We start from the raw sequence: 18,192 nt of genomic DNA on the forward strand, positions 1-18,192 counted from the left end.
TGGTGGATTCTTTTGAACTTTCACTGATTTTTATTCTTGCAGAGATACGTCAAGGTGACTACAAAGCAGAACCAAGTGAGTGAATTGGCTCTCTTTCCATGTAATCTCCAACGTAGAGCAGGGACCAGAGGCACCATTAGTTGAGAGTGGTGGATGGTGGGGGTGGTGTCCGAATGTGTATGTGTGTGCTATCTTCCTCTTCATGCTAAGAACCAGGCTGGGGAAGATGGGCCCCCTTTTCATTAGAGCCAGGCTGTTCTTGGAAGTGGAGTCCCCAAGGAGAAACATCTTGAGTGAGGAAAGCTAAGTGAGGAAGTGAGGAAAGCTAAGGTTCACAATGAAGAAAGGCTTGCCACAAAAGTAAAAATTAACAAAAAAAAGCTTCTTCCAACATGTTAAAAACAAGAAAAAAGTTAAGGAAACAATTGGTCCATTGCTAGGAGAAAGTGGCAAGAAGGTGACAAGCAACAGGGAGAAAGCAGAACTATTGAACTCATGTTTTGCATCTGTCTTTACACAAAGGGATAAAACAGTCCAACCTATCAAAAGCAGCACCACAAAAATCAGATTAGGAACACAAATTGAAATAGGGAAGAAAATGGTAAGTGAGCACCTGTCTACCCTAGATGAGTTCAAATCACCAGGACCAGATGGATTACACCCCAGGGTTCTGAAGGAACTAGCAGACGAGATCTCAGAACCATTGAATTATATCTTTCAGAGATCCTGGAACACCGGGGAACTACCAGAGGACTGGAAAAGAGCTGATGTGGTTCCCATCTTCAAAAAAGGGAAAAAAATTAGATCCAGGAAACTACAGACCTATCAGCCTGACCTCAATACCAGGAAAGATTCTGGAAAAAATAATAATCAAGCAACGAATTTGCGAACACCTAAAAGCAAACAAAGTAATAGCCAAAAGCCAACATGGATTTGTCAAAAACAGATCATGCCAGACTAATCTTATTGCATTCTTTGATAATGTGACAAAATTAGTGGACCAGAAGAATGCCGTCAATATAGTTTACTTGGACTTCAGTAAGGCTTTTGATAAGGTAGACCATAACCTACTACTAGATAAAGTAGAAGAATGTGGGTTAGACAGCATCACCACCAGATGGATTCGTAACTGGCTGACCAACCGCACTCAACGTGTAGTCCTCAATGGAACAGCATCTACATGGAGGGAAGTAAGCAGTGGAGTACCCCAAGGCTCTGTTTTAGGCCCAGTACTCTTCAACATCTTCATCAATGATTTGGATGAGGGAATAAATGGGGAACTCATCAAATTTGCAGATGACACCAAGCTGGCAGGAATAGCCAACACTCCAGAAGATAGGCTTAAGATACAGAAGGATCTTGACAAACTTGAACATTGGGCACTATCTAATAAAATGAAATTCAATGGTGAAAAGAGTAAGGTTCTACATTTAGGCAGCAAAAATGGAATGCACAGGTACAGTATAGGTGGTACCTTGCTCAGTAGTAGTAACTGTGAAAGGGATCTTGGAGTCCTAGTGGACAACCATTTAAATATGAGCCAGCAGTGTGCAGCACCTGCCAAAAAAGCCAACACAGTTCTAGGCTGCATCAACAGAGGGATAGAATCAAGATCACGTGAAGTGTTAATACCACTTTATAATGCCTTGGTAAGGCCACATTTGGAATACTGCATTCAGTTCTGGTCGCCACGATGTAGAAAAGATGTGGAGACGTCTAGATAGAGGGCAGAGAAGAGCAACAAAGAGGATTAGGGGAGTAGAGACTAAAACATATGAAGAACGGTTGCAGGAACTGGGTATGTTTAGCTTAAAAGAAAGAAGGACTAGGGGAGACATGATAGCATTGTTCCAATATCTCAGGGGTTGCCACAAAGAAGAGGTAGTCAAACTGTTCTCCAAGGCAACTGAGGGTAGAACAAGAAGCAATGGGTGGAAACTAATCAAGGAGAGAAGCAACTTAGAACTGAGGAGAAATTTCCTGACAGTTAGAACAATTAATCAGTGGAACAGCTTGCCTCCAGAAGTTGTGAATGCCCCAACACTGGAAGTCTTTAAGAAGATGTTGGATAGCCATTTGTTTCCTGCCTAGGCAGGGGATTGGACTAGAAGACCTCCGAGGTCCCTTCCAACTCTACTATTGTATTGTATTGTATTGTCTTCCTGCCCCCAAACTCTGATCCTCTGGCACCTCTCAGGCTCTGAATGTCTTGAGCCAACTCACCCTTGGATACTTTCTCCCTCCTCTTGGCAGGGGACACGCCCAGTAGGGGACATACTATTGTATTGTATTATCTGGGAGAAGGAACCTTCAAGAAGAGGAGAAGACCCGGCTGGTAGAAGGTCCCTTTGACTGAGGACATGCTCTGTTTCCCAAGAGGGCAGAAAGGAAAGGCCAAATGAGAATCAGAAGCTCCATAAAATTAGGAGTCATGGGGAGGGGGGCATTTTGAGGGAAAGATGCCAGCTGCATCTCCTCTTGGTCTCCCATCACAAAGGCTCTCTAAGTAAGAACCGGTTAGAAAAAGAAACTTTGGATCCTTCTGTATCCTTTTAGGTCAGCTCTTTACTTTACTTTACTTTACTTTATTCACACTTATAGACCGCCCCCTCTCCCAAAAAAGGGACTCGGGGCGGTGTACAGTCAATACATAAAAATACATAGAATACATAAATAGTTAAAGACTTAGAGGAGGTTAAAAGAACTGTACATCAAAGTAAAGTATTTAAAATATAATCTTTAAAAAGCCGTAAAAATACCCCGAAAGTTAAATTTAAAATGGTTCCCCTAAAATACTAGTTAAAATATATCTGCCAGGAGGTAAAAGTTATGAGTGTGCCAGGCCAGCTAATCGAAACAGGTGAGTCTTTAGTTTTTGTCAGAAGGAGCGGAAGTCGGTGGTGGTTCTAATGTCGGGGGGGAGCTCATTCCAGAGGGTTGGGCCCATCACAGAGAAGGCCCTACTCCTCGGTGCCGCCCATTGGCATTGCCTGGTGGACGGCACCAGGAGAAGTCCCTCCCTGTGAGAGCGAATTGGTCGCAGGGATGTGTGCGGCAGGATGCGATCCCGCAGGTAACTAGGTCCTGTGCCATGGAGCGCTTTAAAGATGGTAATCAACACCTTGAAATGCACCCGAAAAACCACAGGCAGCCAGTGCAGCTCGCGCAGGAGAGGTGTTACGTGGGAGTACCTAGTACTCCCCATGATAGCCCGCGCGGCTGCGTTCTGAACTAGCTGTAGTCTTTGGGCACGTCCCAAGGGAAGCCCCATGTAGAGAGCATTGCAGTAGTCCAGGCGAGACGTCACCAGCGCATGAGTGACCATGCGTAGGGCATCCCGGTCCAGTAGGGGGCGCAATTTGCGCACCAGGCAAACCTGGTGGAACGCCCCCCTTGCCACGGCTGCCACATGGTCGTCCATCGACAGCAGGGCATCTAGGAGGACGCCCAAATTGCGCGCCCGTTCCACAGGAGGCAATTGTTCGCCCGCTATGGCCAGTGATGGAGTCAACTGGCTGAACCGAGGTGCCGGTAACCACAGCCACTCAGTCTTGGAGGGGTTGAGTTTGAGTCTGTTGTCCCCCATCCAAACCCCGACGGCTTCCAAACACCGGGACATCACTTCGACAGCCTCGTTGGGGTGGTTTGGGGTTGAAATGTACAGCTGAGTATCATCAGCGTACAGATGATACTCAACCCCAAAACCACGGATGATCTCCCCCAGTGGCTTCACATATGCGTTGAACAGAAGGGGCGAGAGGACCGACCCCCATGGCACCCCACAAGTGAGTGGCCTCAGGGTCGACCTCTGCCCCCCTGCCAACACACATTGCGTCCGGCCGGAGAGGTAGGAGCCAAACCACCGCAAAACGGTGCCTCCGACTCCCATCCCCTCCAGCCGGCGCAATAGGATACCATGGTCGATGGTATCAAAAGCCGCTGACAGATCTAATAGGACCAGGATAGAGGAACAACCCCTGTCTCTGGCCCTCCAGAGATCATCAACCAACGCGACCAAGGCCGTCTCCGTGCTGTGCCCGGGTCGGAAGCCGGACTGGCGTGGGTCTAGATATTCGGATTCGTCAAGGTGTCGTGGAAATTGCTGTGCCACCACATTCTCTACAACCTTCGCTAAAAAGGGAAGGTTGGAGACTGGACGATAATTAGCTAGCTCCATCGGGTCAAGTGAAGGCCTCTTGAGTAAGGGCCTCACCACCGCTTCTTTCAAAGCGGTTGGTAAGGATCCCTTGCCCAACAAGGCGTTCACCAGGCCCAGGAGCCAGCCTCGTGTCACCTCCCAGGATGCCAGTACCAGCCAGGAGGGACACGGGTCCATTAAACATGTGGTGGGTCGCAGCTGTCCACGTAACCTGTCCAAATCCTCGGGGCCAACAGAATCAAACTCCTCCCAGAATGGTCTCACAAGACTCACTGTTGACGGCTCCCCTGGTCCACTGAAGGGGGCCCATCCGCTCCGGATCTGAGTGACTTTGTCCTGCAGATATTCCCCAAACTCCTTTGCTCTGCCCTGCAAGGGGGCTTCCCGCGTCCTCTGCGATAAGAGGGAGCGGGTTACCCGAAACAGGGCGGCAGGGCGGTTATCGGCGGACGCAATAAGAGTGGCACAATGTCTACGCTTGGCCACTCTTAATGCCACAAGGTAGGTCCGTGAATAGGCTCTTACCTGTGTTCGGTCAGATTCGGAGCGTGAGGACCTCCACCTGCTCTCTAGACATCTCCTATGGCGCTTCATCACCCTCAGGTCCTCGGTATACCAAGGAGCCCGGGTGGGTCGCTGCCGTAGGCGAGGTCGCAAAGGCGCAACCCGGTCCAAGGCCCCAGCCGCCGCCCTATTCCAGGCGGCCACTAGGTCCTCTGACCGAGAGCGGGTCAGGGCTACAGGTAGTGGCCCAAGCTCCGTCTGGAACCTATCTGGTTCCATCAGGTGCCTGGGGCGGTACCAACTTGGACAGTTTGGTTCCGCCTCCTCGCGGTGGGGGGTAGCGCCAGGGAAGTCCAGCCGGAGAGATGAGTGATCTGACCATGACAGGGGAGTAATAACTAAATCCCCTATTCCCAGATCACTCGTCCACTGCTCAGATACAAAAACAAGGTCCAGTGTGTGGCCACCTTCGTGTGTGGGGCCCTGAATTAATTGGGTCAGGTCCATGGCCGTCATGGAAGCCATGAACTCCCGAGCTACCTCAGATGCTTCCCCCGTCGACGGCAGGTTGAAATCCCCCATAACCAAAAGTTTGGGGATCTCAACTGCCGTCTCTGAGATCAGCTCGAGGAGCTCGGGCAGGGCTGCTGATGCATAGCGAGGAGTCAAGTATACAATCAGCAGACCCCACTGCCTCCCTGGGCCCCATTTCACACCAAGGGACTCACATCCGGGTATCTGAGGAACAGTGAACTCCCTCGGCTCCAAACATTCCTGTATAACTACCGCCACCCCGCCACCCTTACCCAGGGCCCGGGGCTGATGGAATGCCCGGAAACCCGGTGGGCACATTTCCACGAGGGGTAAACCACCCTCGTGGCCCAACCAGGTCTCCGTTATCCCTGCAAGGTCCAGCTCCCACTCTGAGATCAACTCATTGATGAGGGGGGCCTTGTTGGTCACGGACCTTGCATTGCAAAGCATCAGCCGCAGGCCCTGGCTCTGTAGTTCCTGGCCACCTAGACTGCGGGGGTTGGTACAAACGACCGGGCGTAACCAGCAGCCACGGTCTCCCAACCGACCTTGTGATCTTCTCCTGTCCTCGCATCCCCCCCTCCCCGCGACCGTTGTAATAAAACAACCCTCTGTTGAAATAGCTTTTCCCCTCCCCCCCTCCACACTCACTTCCCTCCTGGACTCACCTGTTCTCCTGGCACTGGCTCCCCTCCCGGCCTGATTGACCCCACCACCACCCTGGAACCCCCTAAAAAAGATACAAAGCATTTAGTTAAAAATCCCCTTAGCTTCCGCTTCCTCCACCTCTCGGGGTTCACAAACCCGTCATCTGCCTTCTGGCCTTGTGTGATATAAATACAAATTTGAAGAATTCTTTCTGATGCCTTTTAGCCAAAGCAGTTTGATCCAAACTCTCTCAATGTGTTTGTGGGTCTCTGATTGTGTGTGAGAGAGAAAGGGAGGGAGGGAGGGAGGGAGGGAGGGAGCTGGAGTCAGAAGGAGCTGAGCTTCTCTGTCTATAAGCCAAGAGAGGGACTTTCCCATCGTCTTTTCCTTTCCTTCTTTTCCAGCAAGTGACAAAGGATCCAGCAGTTCAGACCAGGGTAAGTCGGAGGGAGCAGCTGCTGCATGAGCCATTCTGACCCCTTGCAAGACTTTGAGGGGATGAAAAGAGGGAGAGGCCCCCACTTTTTAAAGCCCCCCCCCAATTCATCCTCCCTGGGTTCCCTCTGAGTCTTTTACTGGTGGAATAATAAGAATAACTGCACCCACTTTGGCTTAGTGGTGAGGGCACCAGGCGAGACCGTGAGTTCTAATCCTGCCTTAGGCATGAATGTCACAAAATCCACTTTCCTTGCACTGGTTGATTCTGCAGAGGAGAAGGGAAAACTCTCCCTGTTGGATTCAGGCAGGGGAGGCAGCCCAGAGTCTGCATGGTGGAGTCTTGGTCCCCTTTGGAGGAAAGAGCTACTGTACCAGCCTCCCTGATGCATGGCCAGCTCTCTGCCTCAGCTGCTGGGGGCATTTCAGGGTTAGCATGGAGTTGCCCAGGATTATGGTCCTGGAAGACCTCAATCTGCCATCCCTGGGTTTGGCCTCCAAAGCAGCCCAGGAGTTCATGGCTGTCATCCGGGGTCCGACTGGAGACAGCCGTCACACACTGGACACGATCTTCTTTTCAGACCAAAGGCAACAGGATCTGATGGGGGAGTTTGGTTTTCATTTAGTGTTTTAAATATTCTAGATGGGATTTTATTGAATTTCACTGTGAGCTGCCTACAGTCACCTTAATGAGATAGGTGGAGATGGAAGTTTAATTAGTAAATCAATGAAAAGCTTTACGTCCTCTGAGAAGTTTGGGAAGCTGAAGAGTTTGAATGGTGAAGAGAGAGATTTCTCCTCCTCAGAGGATCCAGACGTTCATTCATTCTGTCTCTTTCTCTCCAATCCAGGGAGCAACCAGACTGCTTAGCAGCCCCCTTGCAGGTGAGGGGTCTCGGTGGGGGCCGTATGGGGTGAGAGGGAGGGGGGGCTTTGGGGTCCAAGGACCAAGTGAGGATGAAGATGCTTTGGGAATCCCTCTTCTCTCTCCTATTCACCTCAAACACTGGAAGGTAAGGAATTTGGGGGAGAGGGCTTGGGGGAGGGGTCTTCCTGCCCCCAAACTCTGATCCTCTGGCACCTCTCAGGCTCTGAATGTCTTGAGCCAACTCACCCTTGGATACTTTCTCCCTCCTCTTTGCAGGAGACACGCCCAGCATAAGGAGGAGAGAAGAGGAGAGGAGAGGGGATCGGCCTCCTTCTGAATTAGGCCGGACTCTCAGGAACAGCCGTTCAGGGCCTTCCTGCATGCTGGAACCAGGAGAGATTTTTGGGGCTTTCATCACTGCCTTTATCACTGAATCAGTAAACTTTTTCTATTATGACTGAGGAGCAGAGGAGAAAAAAATATATTGTGTGTTACTAATTGTGGAATCAAAAGATTTCAAATTGGATTTCGTAGATAATAGTTTATCATAGATAAATAGGTTGCATAACCCCCTTAATGGGCTTTTATTGATTAATTTTAGTGGATAGAGGTTAGAGGCTAAAGATGTGGTTTCATAGATGGGTTTATAGAGAATGGGGTGAGGAATTGGATGAAGAGTTTCTTGGTTTTACTTTAAGAAAGATTGATAAGTTTTTAATTTTTTTTTTTTTGCTAGCAGATTTTTTATTATTATTTTTCCTTCTAAAACACCTTAAGTTTTTAATTTTCATTATACTTGTTGGGGATGAAGGTGGAGGTTTCTTTTTGCTTTTTTCCCCTTGTGTTAGTTTTATCTTTTTTAATGTAATCTTTGATGGAACTATTAACAAAGAGAAGTGTGCGTTTTGAGATTTTTGCGGCTAAATTACTTGATGCATTTTTAATTGATTATTGCACGGTTATTTGACTATATATTTCATAACACAAAGTTTGACAATCCATATACTGAGTGTAACATTACACACTGATTTTTTTTTATAGATTGCCATTTATGGCTTTTCATGATTTAGAAAAATGGATCAAAAATCAACTCTACTACAATGCAGCAGCACTAATTTGGATTAAAGATTGGATAAATTTAAAAAACAAAAGAATATTAGCAATAGAAGGCCATGACCTGCAAACAGGATGGCACTTTTTCTTATGGGAAGAGAGTAAAAAGAAGCAAAAATATTTCCATAGACATTACATTAGAGAAGCATTGATTCAGGTCTGGAACAAAATTAAAGCAAAACGCTATATGAAAATACCGGCATGGCTTTCCACCATGGAAGCCATGATACACCCCAATACTCTAGATCTATCAAAAATGGTTAGGTATAGTGAAATTTTAGATAACCAGGGGAATTTGAAAACGAACCAAGAACTAAAAGAGAACAATATCAATATAGATTGGTGGCCATACCTCCAATTACAATCAAGATATAAAAAAGATATAAAAGAATATGGAATATATACGGAATTGCAACAAATAGACAAAATCTTAATTGGCCCAGAAAACAAATTTATAACGAAAATGTATAAATATTTGTTAGAAATAAACTTAGAAGAAGAAATAGTTAAAGGATGTATGATAGCATGGGCCAAAAATTTTGGTCATAATATAGATCTAGCGGATTGGGAAAAAATTTGGAATATAAATTATAAATTAACGAGATCAGCAACACTGAAAGAAAATACATATAAAATGTTTTATCGTTGGCACCTACCACCAACAAGATTGGCAAAAATGTACCCAACACTGAAACCGACCTGTTGGAAATGCAAAAAAGAACAAGGGACCTACTACCACATGTGGTGGACCTGCCCGGAATCGCAAAAATATTGGAAAAGAATCTGGAAGTGGGCACAAGAAATTACGGGGGAACAAATAAAGTATAAACCCGAAACCTTTTTACTAGGAATAATTAAAGGGAACTACACAAAAAAATTAAATATCTACTAACACATATATTAACTATAGCTAGAATTGCCTTTGCCCAATGCTGGAAGCAAAATAATACACCGCCAGACGAATTAGTGATAAAAAAAATAAAAAAAACCTTGGAGTGCGCAGAGATGGACAAACTAACTCAAAAATTAAAGGACAAAGAAGAATCGGAATACTACGAAATTTGGAATAAGTGGTATGAATGGTTGGATAATAAGAAAAACAATTAAGCCGAAAACAATATACATAAATAAACATAGAACTGTATATAAATATAGGTAAATATGTTAAATATCATAAAAATGTATAGATAAGATGACATAAGGAGTGTACTATATGGTAAAGAGAGGAAAACATACACAGATACGACGATGTAACATTGTACAAACTGTTGATATAAAGATTGTAATATGTGATAAAAAGACAAAAACAATAAAAAATTATTACAAAAAAAAATGGATCATGAAATCAATTGTCAGGCTGCTATCTCCTTAACAATTGCACATCTTTAAATGATTAAATCTTTAAATCAATAAAGGATTTCTTTTCCTCTTACCTGAGTTGTTGTATCTTTGGGGAGATTGGAATTAAGAGGGATTCTACCCTCCTTGTTGACCAGAGACCCCAATTCCAATTTCACTTTGAGTGATGGGAAGGGGGAGGAAGCAAAGCAAAATCTCGAAGGAGGAAGAACTGGGGGGTTTCCTGTGTGCTCCTTCGGGGAGGAGGCAGCCGTTTTGCTCCTATGTCCTGATGTTCCTCCAGCATCACCAGTTGATCTTGTGCAAAAGGGCTACTTGGTCTTGGCTTGGTGGTGGCAGCAACAGAGGATTTTGGGCCAGTCATGGTGTCTCCACAGGGTTGTTGTGAGGAAAGTGGGACAAGGAAAGAGCGTTATTTATGTCCTCAGTCCTGAGTTCTTTAGGAAAGAGAGAAAGGTGGGATGTGAAGAAACAAACTCAGGGGCTTAACTCTCTCCCGATCTCAAGGACGCCTGAAAGAAACACAAAAGGCCCTCGTGGTTCAGCCTGATCCAACGTCCAAAGGAAATAATGTCCCAGTGGGTTGGTGGGAGAGCCTTAGTCACGTCCTTCCTCGATGACTTTAAGGATTGCGGTTCAAGAATCAGAAAATTATAAGCAGAGAACTAAAGAAAAAATAATAATTGTGTGAAAGCCTTCATTGCCTCTTTCCTGGGAAATCCCCACACACACACACACATTTAATGACTTTGTCAAGATTGAATCGCTTTATTGCCTTCCAGCTTCTATCGCTATTCAACTGGCCAATTGTAGGAAGTTAAAACCCACCCTAGAAAAATGAAATATCCTGGGAAGTATTAAAAAGGCAGACTATTATATTTCCCTGGATCAGAAATGGAGATTTTAGATAGGAAACAGACTCACTCTTAATAGCCCCACCTTTGTTAATGGGCCTTTAAAATGCAGGAACCAGTCTATTCTACATAACAAAAGTCTCCCCCTTCAGCTCCAGTGGGAGGGGATTAAGGGGTGATAGTATTAGCCCTTTACCCATCTCACCACAGGGCACCTGGGAAGAAGCAATGCTCAACCAAACATGGACTCAAAGCACAGCCTAGAGAGTTGCATGGCCCCATGGGAGTCTGACAACCAATCAGAATGCAAGATCAAGATCAAAGGCCAGAGAGGGCATAAAACCAGGGACTTTCAACATCTCGCTCTCTTTTCTTCACCCAACATTGAAGCATGTGATCACCTTTTCCCCCCCAGACCTCAAACCATCTGGTCCTGTCCACCATTAAACCATCTTTCCAAGCAGCCTCCATGTTTCCAGTGTCTCTTTCCCCACTTGGAGCCGAACCCAGAAGGACATTTCTTCCAACACAATGAAAAGGCGAGAGGAGTGGAATGTGTAGGGAGGAAACAGGATGCCAAGATGCCTCCTCGGAGGGTGAGAACTTGCAAAACGCCAAGGTCACTACTGCAGGTGTTTGCTGGGGAAGTGGACTTTTCCCATAACAAAAGCTTTACAATTGGACAACGCGAACACCTGAGGGGTGGGAGAAGGGAATCTATTGTTTAATTGAGCAAGGGAAAAGCAGAGCTGGTTTTGCTTCTCAGATGGTGAATTCAATAAAGTTTTACTTTTGGGGATTCAACGACCCTGAGAGTTCCTTTTTTGGGGGGTTGGCTAGTTGGACTGTTGACAAACTGCTTTGTTTAAAAACCGAGTTGCCAGTTCCAATTTTGGTTGTTAAATGGGATCACCTATACCCAGGGATGGGATCCAACCGGTTTAAGGAGAGAGAGAGAAAAGACAGAAAGAGATAGAGAGGGAAAGAGAGAGAGGGAGGGAAAGAGGGAGGGGGAAGGAAAGAGAGAGAAACAGACAGAGAGGAAGGGAGGGGAAGAGAGAGACAAAAAGGGAGGGAAAGAGAAAGGGAAAGGAGGGAAGAGAGGGAGGGAAAGAGAGGGGGGAAAGACAGAAAGAGGGAGGGGAAGAGGGGGGAGAGAAAGACAGAAAGGGAGGGGAAGAGGGCGGAAAGACAGAGAGGGACAGAGGGGTAGAGAGGGAAAGAGAAAGGGAGGAAAGAGAGAGGGAGAGAAAGGGGGAAAAGAGGGAGGGAAAGAAATAGAGAGGGGGAAGAGAGAGAGAAAGAGAAAAAGTTCATATTACAAAAGTTTTATTGTTGTTAAACATATTTCCAAAGCAGGAAAAAAAAATAAGGGGCGTAAAAGTGCATTTATCATCTTTTTCTTGTATTCAGGTCAAATTGTCCTGTTGGCACTTTGCGATAAATAAGTGGGTTTTGGGTTGCAGTTTGGGCACTCGGTCTCTAAAAAGTTCCCCATCACTGCTATAGGGCCTCCTGCTTGAGCAGGGGGTGGACTAGAAGACCTCCAGGTTCCCTTCCAACTCTGTTATTCTGTTAATTCTGAACAATTGCCACTGGAGCTATAGAAAGCGTGCAAAATGGAGGGACGGAAAAGTTCTCTTCAAGAGAAGCTCAAAACAAGACGAGGCTCATTTTGGAGAAGTACAGCAAAGAAGAGGAGAGAGACAAATATATTCCTTCAATCTTTTACTGTTGCAATTTATTAATAAAAATATAGAAACATACGAATAATTTTTTTCACTGCCTTTTTCCATTGAGCTAAAAGCCATTTCCCTGTTTTCCACATAAATATCACTTGAGCAGTACAGATTTGAAGGATGCAACCATTTTGTGGTAATTCTCTAACTGAGCTAAAGGAGACCTATCCGTGGGACTTCCATCCAAATACAGATTTACAAGCACTATAAGGGACCACAGAGATACTTTAGTTAACAAAACAAAGAGGAAGTCAAGCTGTGCCGGAGACCAATATTAAAGCCTGTAGTAAAAGGGGAGGGTTCTGTAAAAAGTTCTCACAGGCCAAATTTGAACAAAGGAAAAACTGGTGCATTCATTGGTGCGTTAAACTAAAGAAGACAGTGGCTTGGAAACAGGATTTTGCCCTTTGCACAGTGGAGTTTCCAGGGCCCAAGTTGCTACTTAACAGCCACATGATTTGTGCCCAGTTGAGAAAGACAACCTCCTCTTCCAAATGGCTGAAATTCAGCAACCCTTGACTGGCCCAAAGCTGCTAGACAGGCCAGCTTCTGGGTCCCCCTCTTTCCCTAAGAGAATGCTGTTCTCCATCTCCCCAGCCAATCATTCCTTTGGCATGGACAAAAGCAGTGGATCCCATGGCTGATCTCTCCCTTGCGACTCCAGAAGTCACTCCGCCTGGGTCCTTTCCACCAGTCTGGAGTAGGGGCCTCTCCGGCCCATCAGCTCCGCGTGAGTCCCCTTCTCCACAACCTCCCTTCCTTCCAGCACCACAATCTTGTCTGCGTTCTCCACCGTCTGCATCCGGTGAGCAATCACCAGCACCGTCCAGCCTCCACTCTTCACAGACCGATGGATCTGGGAAAGGAAGCAGTGATCCAGAGAAAATCCTGGGTTCCTTAGACGCTCTAGATAGAAGCTCCCTCACATTCCCACTGAAAAGCGTTTCTCCAGCTCTGCAATACAGTTTGGCCCCAAAGGTTTTGCAGTCTGGAAAACAATAAAAGCCCCCCAAATGAAGGCCAAGTATGTGTGTCTCAGGAGAATGTCGCAGGATCCACTTTGGGTCGGTCTCCGGGACGAGAAGTTTAGTCTTCTCATCTTTCAGATTCAACCTGGAGCCTTTCCTCAGGGAACTTCCCTCTCACCAGAATGTAAGTAGAACAGAGGAGAAGCTGCCCACCATTTTCCCTTCCCAGCATCACAATCTTGTGAGAATTCACTGGGGCAAAATATTCAAATATTTGATTTCATTCTGTGATTCTCTTTGCTGTTTGGCTATATTTTCTGATTTAATTTGATGTATGGTTGGTGTGAGCAGCTCAGAGTCAGTTTACGACCAGAGTGGCATGTCAGACTGGTAAAATCAATAAATATATTCACTGTACATCTGTTCAAATAAGCATTTAGATCCCTATGATCTGCTCACATAGTGCTATTGTTCAATAGTTTTCACTGTACATAAGCCAGTAGCTCTCGGAGGACTTGAGATTCAAATCATAATAACCCTCAGAAGACAAGCTGATAAAACAAAAGATAATTCAATAGAAGAACTCTAAATCAGGAGAGGGCACCCTGATTTTAAAGCCTATTTATCACCAAGATAAACTTGGAAGAAATTACGACACGTCCGGTCAAATAAACCCAGTTTTCCTATGCTGTCACCTCTCAAACATTCAGATTAAGCCCTTCAGCGACCCTAAACTACTCCAGCCAAGGTCCACTCCCAGCCCCTCATGGACCCCCCCCCCCCCACACACACACTCACTGCATCGTCACTCTTGAAGTCCAAGGCACTCGTGGCTTCATCCAGCACCAAGACCTTCGGGTCACAGATCAGGGCCCGGGCGATGGCCAGCCGTTGCTTCTGCCCAACGGAGAGCTGGTCCCCCTTTTCCCCCACCTCTAAAAGAAGGCAAACAAGAGAGACGGAGGAGATCGAGAGCAAAGTCAAGACCTGTTAGTGGTACTAGTGCGATTAAGCACTAGCAATGAACCCCAGGTCGAGGTTATAACAGAGCAACCCTGTAAAGTATACGCAGCGTGCGATAGATAAAGCAACCACACTGAATAATGGATAGTAAAGTAACAAAATAAACTTTACTCTTTGAAGAATATAGCAAAATCCATAAACACAGCCAAAAAAGTCATACACAGAAAACAGTCCAATACTACCAAGATAACTTGGATACAAGTAGCAAATAACTTACACACAGTAAGTAGTAGCAACAGTAGTAACAGTTAGACAGCAGTTATCATACATCAATCAATCAAGAGAGAGAGAGACAACATCAGCTGCAATTTAAATGCTGTAATCTACTAATTAGCAGATCTCCTCTCTTAAAGATACATAACATGCCTTGTGCAATATATTGTCTACCCAACTTGTTGGTTACACCCTAACAGAGACGGTATTTATTAAGGCATACAAGAAGGGTTTTCGTAATACAACATACGGTTACATGATTGGTTAAAATCTTGTTGCAGGGCAAACTTAAGCAGGCTAAAAGCTTTCTATAGGATGTGGTTTTCTCTCATGTCCGGAGTTCTCCGGACAGGCTTTGTGGTTTAGCGTTTCTGCGTAAACTACAGGTGCTTTAGCTCGACAAAGGATGTGGTATTTATGTCTTTAAGCATGTTAGCTACATCTCCTCTGTTTTTACTTTATTAAAGCTGAAAACATGGAGTTTTTACGTCCATGGAGGTGAGTGCTATCTCAAGTCGCGAGTTGCCCTCCGACCCCAAGCTTCCTGTGTCCGCACCTACCATACTCTCAGCGTCATCTTCCGAATCGTTATCCGAGGAGAAATGTATTAAGGATTGCTTACTCTCATCTGTTGGCACCAACATAAAAATAGATAATAAGCAGGGTAATAATATACATCCCATAGCAATCATTGCAACAAATATAAAGACAGCTTTCAAACCTGGGAATTTGGGTAAAATACCATCAAACATACCTCCAAAATCAAATCCAGTCCATGTCTGTACAGGAACATGGGCAATTTTCATCATTCTGTCAGTGATTTCCTTAATTACATGACCACTATCATCAATTTCAATACAACAATTACTTAGATTAAATTTTCATACAGTTCATGGTTATGTGGTTGGAACAGGATATGCAGAAATATACACAGTGCAGCCACATTTTCTACATTGCAAGCTGTTACTTCCTCAGTTTGAAAGTCCCTGTTAAGATGGTTTCGACATTACTTTAGCTTTGCAAGCACAGCTTTCTAATTTGGGCCCTCCCAGTGGGCATCCATCTCAACCCGCATTTACTACTCAATTTATTCCAGTCCCAAATTCCATATATGTGTTCCAATCAGGAACAGTTAACAATGACAAACTATTTGAGATAGTATGAACAAAGATTGGCAAAACACAGGGTAATATTATGCAGCCTAAAGCAATCATTCCAATAAGCGCAACTACAGTTTGCAAACCAGGCAATTTTGACCACCATCCACTAAAGGCATCAGAGAGATCCATCCCCTTCCATGTTTGCACAGATTGTTGGAGACCATGGTTTTTCAGGGCAGGTGCCAGGCAGTGGAAGGATTTTTGTGCAGGGTCTGTAATGCTGGAGAGCTTCCTTGTGGCAGAATTATTCCATTTGATGCACAATTCCGCAGGAAATGAGATAAAAAGTGTCACTGAGTAAGTGTTGTTCATAGTGTGATGGTTTGTAAAGTCATCTTCTTACAAAGGGCTAGAAAAGGACTATGATCAGGAGAGGGATATCCCTGCAGTTGTCTATACAAAGCATAAACCTGACCCTGGGGCAACATGAGATGTGGTTTTGGAATTAAACATGTAGAAAGCAAATTTTCCATATATACACTTCAGACAAACAAAAGGCATCAGTTTGTGTGATGTATGGAAGCTGTACCCATAAGTCTTGTTTCATGTGTTGTTCAAGTGAATGTCTGGGTGATATGACAGCTCAAAATACAGTTATTATCAATTAAACACAAAAATTGCAGCACACAAATTCTCGGGTGCGCTTTGGTGGTTAAATTCTTCACATCTCCCCATGTCACTGGATGACTGGCATGACAGGATCGGGTTGGTGTAGAGTCACCATTGCCATCTCTGGGATAGGAGTCAGGGGTTGGTGGCACAACATCTTTGGCTGGACCCTGTAGATGTAAACACAGCAGCCTAGCCCCACCCCCAAGTAATTAAAGTAATCGGTCATAACCATGTTTTGTCTGGTAATTGGTGTAAATATACCAGATGAAGAGGCAAACTTGTTTTTTGTTGAAAATGCCTCTGATAAGCGGTCGAATTAGAAATTGAAAAATTCAATTGATTCAAAGTAAATAAACAAGGATTGAGTTTTGTTTTGCAGGGCTGGGAGGCATTTTTCCTCTTTTGATTTATTCAGGGCATGTTTGTGAGTCAGTTCAATTGGGCGTCCCAACATTGCAAAGGTACGAATGCAGTGGTTGATAAGTGTCAATGGAAACATGTAGATATTTCCACGGGGCAAATGAAGCATATTGGGTGACATCCATTTGCCAGATTTGTCAGGATTCAGTGCCCCTAGGATTTACTCCCATAGGCACTGAATGTGCTTGATGACTGCATGTGGGGCATTGTTGAATGATTGCAGCCACTTCTGTTGAAGAAAGATCAAATTGTTTCATAAATGCCTTTAAAAAGGCTGATGGCTTCTGATGTGAGAAACATGAAAAAAGTGTTGTCTTTTTGAAATAAGTGTTGTCTTTTTGAAATAAGAGTTTGTAGGGAAAGAAAAAGGACAGCAAGGTAGGTTCAATGGAAGGAGAGAGATAAGCTTCATAGATAGAAGAAATAATTTGAGAGACATACAGACTATCCAAAATGAGATTAAAAGGCTGATCAGAAAATTGTTGAAATGCTAGCAAAGATGCATAGAGTTCCAGAGGAAAGGTACAGTTTTTGGTTTGGAGCTTCTTTGTAAATTGTTCCTGTTTGCACCGCCCCCAAGGGCGCGGCACTAAGCCTTGAAATGACCAGGTTTCCCACAATTTAAACAATTTCCGGTAGGGCAGGAAGAAGCAGATGAAGAAGCAGGAAACGCGCCATTTTGTTACAACGCAGCAGCAAGAGCCCCCATCTTGTGGTCAGTTGTACCCACGATGCGACAAGCCTGAAGGAAATCAGCTAAAGTAACCCCGAGACAATTTGCTATAGGTTAAAGAACCTTTTGACAATTCCTATTAGCATTTTCATAAGCCAATTTTAGAGAAAGTTCATCTCGGGCATCCTCATTTTTCGTCCTCAAAAACATATCTCTGACTTCCTCTCACTTATCTGAAATCCTCTCTTACAATGACCAATTACTGTACAAAATGCACATTGATTTGGAACCAAAACAACCTCCAACTGCCAAAGCTAACATCTCCATTTCAGCACCAATATCTGATTGTCCTTCCAAATTTCTTTGTAAACTGAGCTGGATTCAAACAAAAAATGTTACTCACTCTCTCTGACTACATATTGTAATTTCTAAGTCATCCTAAAAAGGCAGCAACTAAGCGCTGCCGACAGACAGATAAACAAACAAACAAACAAACAACAAATCAATAAACAAACAAACAAACAAACATGCCATCTGTTACGTATGCAAAGTGCACGCAAACATAAAAACATAAAAGAGAAAAAAAAACTTCAAAAATAAAACAAACAATCTAAATAAGGTAATTTGAGTCAATATTAAATTTTTCCAAAAAGCAAAGTTGAATTAAAGCTTCAGATGCAGGCATCAGATATCACCCTTTACCCCGCCTTTCTGAGGCTGAGACGTCAGGGAGAGAAAAGGAAAAAAAAAATGGTGAAAAGAACACAGCCCCCCTCCTCCTGCCTTCTCACCAGGGTCAAAGAGGGGGGTGAGAGGAAAGGAAAAAATGTTTCAAAAACACCTCTTTTAACACAACACGCTCTGCTTTTTCAGCCAACAAACCTTACATTTCAAGCATCCAATACTGACT

At 44.7% G+C, this 18,192-nt stretch overlaps 2 protein-coding genes and 1 long non-coding RNA gene across 20 annotated transcripts in view; 2 read left to right on the top strand and 1 right to left on the bottom strand.

Annotated features, from left to right (window-relative positions):
- The window catches only part of LOC309383779 (major histocompatibility complex class I-related gene protein-like), a 342,086-nt gene that overhangs the window by 220,287 nt on the left and 103,607 nt on the right, over positions 1-18,192 (top strand). The window lies entirely within an intron of this gene.
- The window catches only part of LOC309383798 (class I histocompatibility antigen, F10 alpha chain-like), a 219,786-nt gene that overhangs the window by 138,720 nt on the left and 62,874 nt on the right, over positions 1-18,192 (top strand). For 2 of the 8 annotated variants that reach the window (XM_081936709.1, XM_081936713.1), the window contains exons 6-9: positions 43-75; positions 6,250-6,282; positions 7,132-7,165; positions 7,425-7,559. In XM_081936709.1, coding sequence (XP_081792835.1) covers positions 43-75; positions 6,250-6,282; positions 7,132-7,151 — 86 coding nt within the window. In that variant the 3' untranslated portion in view covers positions 7,152-7,165; positions 7,425-7,559. Of the gene's footprint in view, positions 1-42; positions 76-6,249; positions 6,283-7,131; positions 7,166-7,424; positions 7,560-18,192 lie in introns of those variants that run through there. The other 6 variants (XM_081936712.1, XM_081936711.1, XM_081936710.1 and 3 more) reach the window with 5 other exon arrangements.
- The window catches only part of LOC309383817, a 31,626-nt gene continuing 21,045 nt past the window's right edge, over positions 7,612-18,192 (bottom strand). The window contains exon 2 of the long non-coding RNA XR_014173918.1: positions 7,612-7,976. This is a non-coding gene — a long non-coding RNA (uncharacterized lncRNA). The remainder of the gene's footprint in view (positions 7,977-18,192) is intronic.

This window comes from Natrix helvetica (assembly GCF_964273705.1).
Source record: "Natrix helvetica genome assembly, chromosome: 1".
Taxonomy (NCBI): domain Eukaryota; kingdom Metazoa; phylum Chordata; class Lepidosauria; order Squamata; family Natricidae; genus Natrix; species Natrix helvetica.